General features: G+C 50.0%; 1 protein-coding gene across 1 annotated transcript; it reads right to left on the bottom strand.

Moving 5' to 3' along the window:
• Positions 1-2,967: 2,967 nt before the first annotated feature.
• On the bottom strand, positions 2,968-4,183 carry LOC124688316. The gene is made up of 3 exons (XM_047222008.1): positions 4,026-4,183; positions 3,585-3,670; positions 2,968-3,420 (listed from the first exon to the last, which is right to left on the bottom strand). The coding sequence occupies exons 1-3, from the start codon at positions 4,149-4,151 to the stop codon at positions 3,252-3,254; spliced, it is 381 nt and encodes a 126-aa protein (XP_047077964.1). The 5' UTR covers positions 4,152-4,183; the 3' UTR covers positions 2,968-3,251.
• Between the last annotated feature and the right edge of the window lie 206 nt (positions 4,184-4,389).

Below are 4,389 nucleotides of genomic sequence, written 5' to 3'. Positions count from 1 at the left end.
AACAGGTTCATGGTAAGACGGGGAACATGAGAAACATCAGGAACAGAAAAGGAGGAAGTAGAAAGAGTGCCACGACTAGCAACGGGAAGAGAAGTGCCATCGGCAGTAAGAACATTAACAGGAAGAGAAAGAGGTCGAAGAGAAGAAAGAGAGGAAGAATCAGGAGACATGTGAAAAGAAGCTCCAGAGTCCAGAACCCACGAGGATGTACCTAACTCTGTGGAAGAAGCCTCCACCGAGGCAGCGGTGCCAGTCGAAGAAGAGCCAGAGGAGGCAAGAAGGCGCCGAAGTCTCGCAATATCCTGCTCAGTGAAGTCGGTGGTGGAGGACACTGAAGAGGGAGCACGCGGACCAGTAGAGGTGGGGAGCGTGCCAGTGCGCAAGTGGTGCTGCTTCTTGAAGCAGTCAGTCTCGGGGTGTCCAGGCTTGTGGCAATATCCACACATAAGACCTGAACGAGGGTGTCCTAGAGCACGGGAAGAGCGACCTCCACGGCCAGGTGGCGTGGGCAAGAGCGGCGGTGTAGGTGCAGCAGGAACTCGAGCAGCAAGAACAGAAGGTGTCCCAAGCAGACCAGCACCACGCAGACGAGTCTCCTCAGCTCGGAGCTCGGTCAACACCTCTGAGATAGGGACACGGCCCCGAGCAAACAACTGAGCACGGCGGGGCTCAAACTCTGGACGAAGTCTAGACAGGAACTCATGGATCCTCTGAAAGTCCATATCTGAACGCACTGTTCGGCAACACTGGCAAGTACCACAGACAACACTGCGAAGAGAGTCAAGCTGGCGCCAAATCGCCGCACTCTGGGTGTAGAACTCATCAACAGTCGAGTCACCCTGCTGAAGATCATGCTCCTGACGCAACACAGATAAATACAGAGAATCCCCAGAAGGCTGATAGCGCTGACGAAGGTGAGACCACATCTCAGCAACAGTAGCAAGGCCCATAAACTCAGAAGCAAACTGTGGCTGAACACTCTGAGAGAGAACAGCAGCGGCCCTAGCATCCTCATCACACCACTGAGTAAAGGCAGTGAGACTATCACGGTAGGAACTAAGAGCCTCTGAATAAGCAAGTACCTGCTGCTCATATGCCTCATCAGCAGCGGCCTCGGCAGATTTGGCCGAATCCTGAGCAGCCTGGGTAGCATCATCAGCAAGGGCCGGTGGCACAGGCGGCGGGGTAGGAGACACAGGAGCAGTGGGACGCGGCGGGCAGGAGACCTCGCCGGTAAGAACACCCCACAGTCGAAGACCCCGCATATGGATGCGCATAAAAGCAGCAAACTCCCCATAGTTGGTGCCATCAAAAATCACCGGGCACCGAGGAATGCTAACATAGCCTGTAGAAGATGACGCCATAGTGCGACTCAGATCTCTCCTTTTTTTTTTTTTTTTGGAGATCAGATCGAGTCAACCCACTATCTGGCAGAGAGCCACACAGGAAGCTCACGCATGTGGGCTTGCGCTCGTGTGCCAAACAAGCAGTAGCAAGTGCCCAGCCAAGCGAAACTGGGGAAGAGCCAATCCAAGAAGGGATCGGGGCAGTCCACTCCAATCCTCCACGGGGCTGGCAGATCGGCCAAACGAGATTGCGGCCGGCCGAATCGGGCAAGCAGCAGCCAAAACAGGGGGAGGCCGGCCGGATCGGTGCAGATCAAGAGGAGGCTGGCCGGATCGGAGCAGATCAAGAGGAGGCCGCGGCGGGCTACAGCGGAGGCGACCGGAGACAAGGCCGGCCGGGACGGGCTGCAGCGGTGGCGGCCCGGGGCAGGACGCGGAAGGAGGCGGCCAAGATAGGAGCAGGCTGGGACAGTCGCCGGAGAACTCGCCGGTGAGATCGACGGCAGGGACGGCGGCAGCACGAAGTTGCTATGACCAAGCGAAGCTAAACCTAAGCTCTGATACCATGTTGTGAATGAGCAACTTGTATTCACAGTGGGCCAAGGGCCAGTACATGTACAAGGGTACAATATGCAGGGAAACCCCTCACACTATGGGAATATACAGTATATGGAACTATACACCACTAACAAAAAGCAACGAAAACGCAGGGCACAATTAACCAAAGCATAACGCAAATACGGAGTAGTAGCAGAGGTGAGCGCGGCGACATGCCATCCACCATGGCCGACCAGAATACCAGCCGTCCAGCCGGGACTTCGCCCCGGACGTCCTTGCCGAGATCCTGCCAAAGCTCCTGGCGCTGGTGCTGCCTTGTCTACCGGAGCTGGCACGAGGCCATCGGACGCGCAAAATCTCTCATCGTCACCACCGGTCTTGCGTACTGCTGGGATTCAGGGGTACGGGACAGGTTCAAACTGAAACTAGGAAGGGGGGAAAAGGAAAAAGTTTGTTATAAAAGCCAGAAGACGCGCAGCAGTGGTGGCTAGGGATTTGTTAAGAGATGAACATGGTAAAGCTATGGAGCGAATCGTTGATACTCTACACGACTACACTCTGAAGCTTTGGCAATGCTTTACGCCATAAGCACATCAGTGCAACTGGGATGCAACAGTGTAACGTTTGAAACTGATTCTGCGCAACTGAAGACTGCAGCGGCCACTGAAGATTACGATCTAGCAGCATTAGGGGCTATTCAGATATACTATTTTCAGTTGCGCATGGGTTTACTTAATAGCGGCAACAGTGCAACTCAGTACCTCACTCGACAGCGGGTACCAATTTAGGAGCTGGAACCTGCAAGACTTGGCTAGGTCAGCTCCCAGGGTTTTATATAAATAAATAGAATGTGTTTTGTTTCTTTCAGGAAAAAAAAGAAGACACCTCCTAGGGCAAAACCCTCGCCAACAGAACTTGATTTCTCCACCCACTCGCACCAACCCACACCCATAGTTTGGCTTATCCAAACAAATTGTTCTGAGAGTATCTACATGGGAGCGCATACTGCTCATATTTCCAAATAAACTTCTGTTTGCATGAAATGAGCAGAAGAAGGAACATATGACTTCAACAACAGCAGAAGAAACCTCATAATTAACGTGTCAATAGATCCACAACTTAGTACACCACACTCGGGTGCAAATTTTGTATCTTTAGGGTACCGTCTAACCCTCTCTAGTTCAATGAAATGAACTAGATTTTCGAATCAAATACTCCAAAGGAGTAGCTTTTTGGAAAGCTACGTTTGCTTGAAGTAGAGGATTGGAGGGTCCTCCCAAGGTTCGGCAATTTGCACCCATACACCACAGAGCAAGCTCAACATACTTCCCAGACACACAACAGACATCAGACGATGCTAGCAGAAGTACCAGTACAAAGACAACATGGATGATTAGCTTGGTTGACCCTCTCACGTCTTTCCTGCTTCTTGATTGCACCAAATATCCAGACAGCGACGGCGGTGGGAACTAAGAAATACGATATTACCCTTTGCCGTTGCTCCCGTTTCTCAAAACTGCATGTTAAAAAAAGGACACAAATTCATTCCTAAATTCATTCCTAATAGAAATAAATTAAACATCCTTAAAATTAACACAAGTTTAAAATGACAAAATATGCTCGAAACTGCAAAATAAGAAGACCACAGAGAATCAGGTAAAAGAGGAATTGCTTGCTTACAGTTTTTCCCGTTCTACCAAACTGCGGGTTTCTTTCTGTACTTTACGGATGTTTTCACCAAACTCTTCATATGCCATGTCGGGGCCCTGTTTTGAGCAAGAATGATGTAGACAACAAAAAGTATTAAAATTTCATTTAAATCATACCATTACAAGCATATCAATTCAGAAATACTACTCCGTCCGTCCCGAAATAAGTGACTCAACTTTCCGATGCATGTACAACTAAAACGTACTCTGTATCTAGACAAAACTGAGTCACTTTTCCGACTAGGACGAACGAAGGGATCAAATTGTTAGCAAATAGATACATTAAGAAATATCTTTACCATCTATTCTTAACATCTTTACATCACAACTCCCAACAATTTCGTGGATCGATGAATACCTAGGGGAAGAGAAAAGAGGCGGAAGAAATTAGAGCAAAGGAAGAGCGGATTACCTTGGATTCGATCCTCCCAACACCACCGGAGAAGAACCGGACTGGGTTCCGAGCGAAGGAGCCCTGCGGAATCGATCGCCGAAGAACGCGGCCTGCGGCGGACCTGAGGGACAACGACGAAGCCATCCTTCTGAAAAAGGGATCGGCAGGTCTCTTTTTTTTTTCTCTACAGCCGGATCGTGTGATATTTGTGTGGGCAGTTTCCGGGTTTTGATTGTGGGTTTCAGAAACCTACTCCGTCTGGGATTTCGAAGTCCATGCTGAGACTGTATCATGTATCTTGCCGGCCTAAAAGCATCTTCACTCGTTTGGCCTCTCACGTCGAAATTTGGACGAAACAACCGCCGGATTGGACGAAATAAAG

The sequence above is a fragment of the Lolium rigidum genome, chromosome 2 (assembly GCF_022539505.1).
Source record: "Lolium rigidum isolate FL_2022 chromosome 2, APGP_CSIRO_Lrig_0.1, whole genome shotgun sequence".
In the NCBI taxonomy this organism is placed as follows: domain Eukaryota; kingdom Viridiplantae; phylum Streptophyta; class Magnoliopsida; order Poales; family Poaceae; genus Lolium; species Lolium rigidum.
The sequence above is the reverse complement of the archived record's forward strand: the minus strand, read 5'-3'. Positions and strand labels throughout refer to the sequence as shown.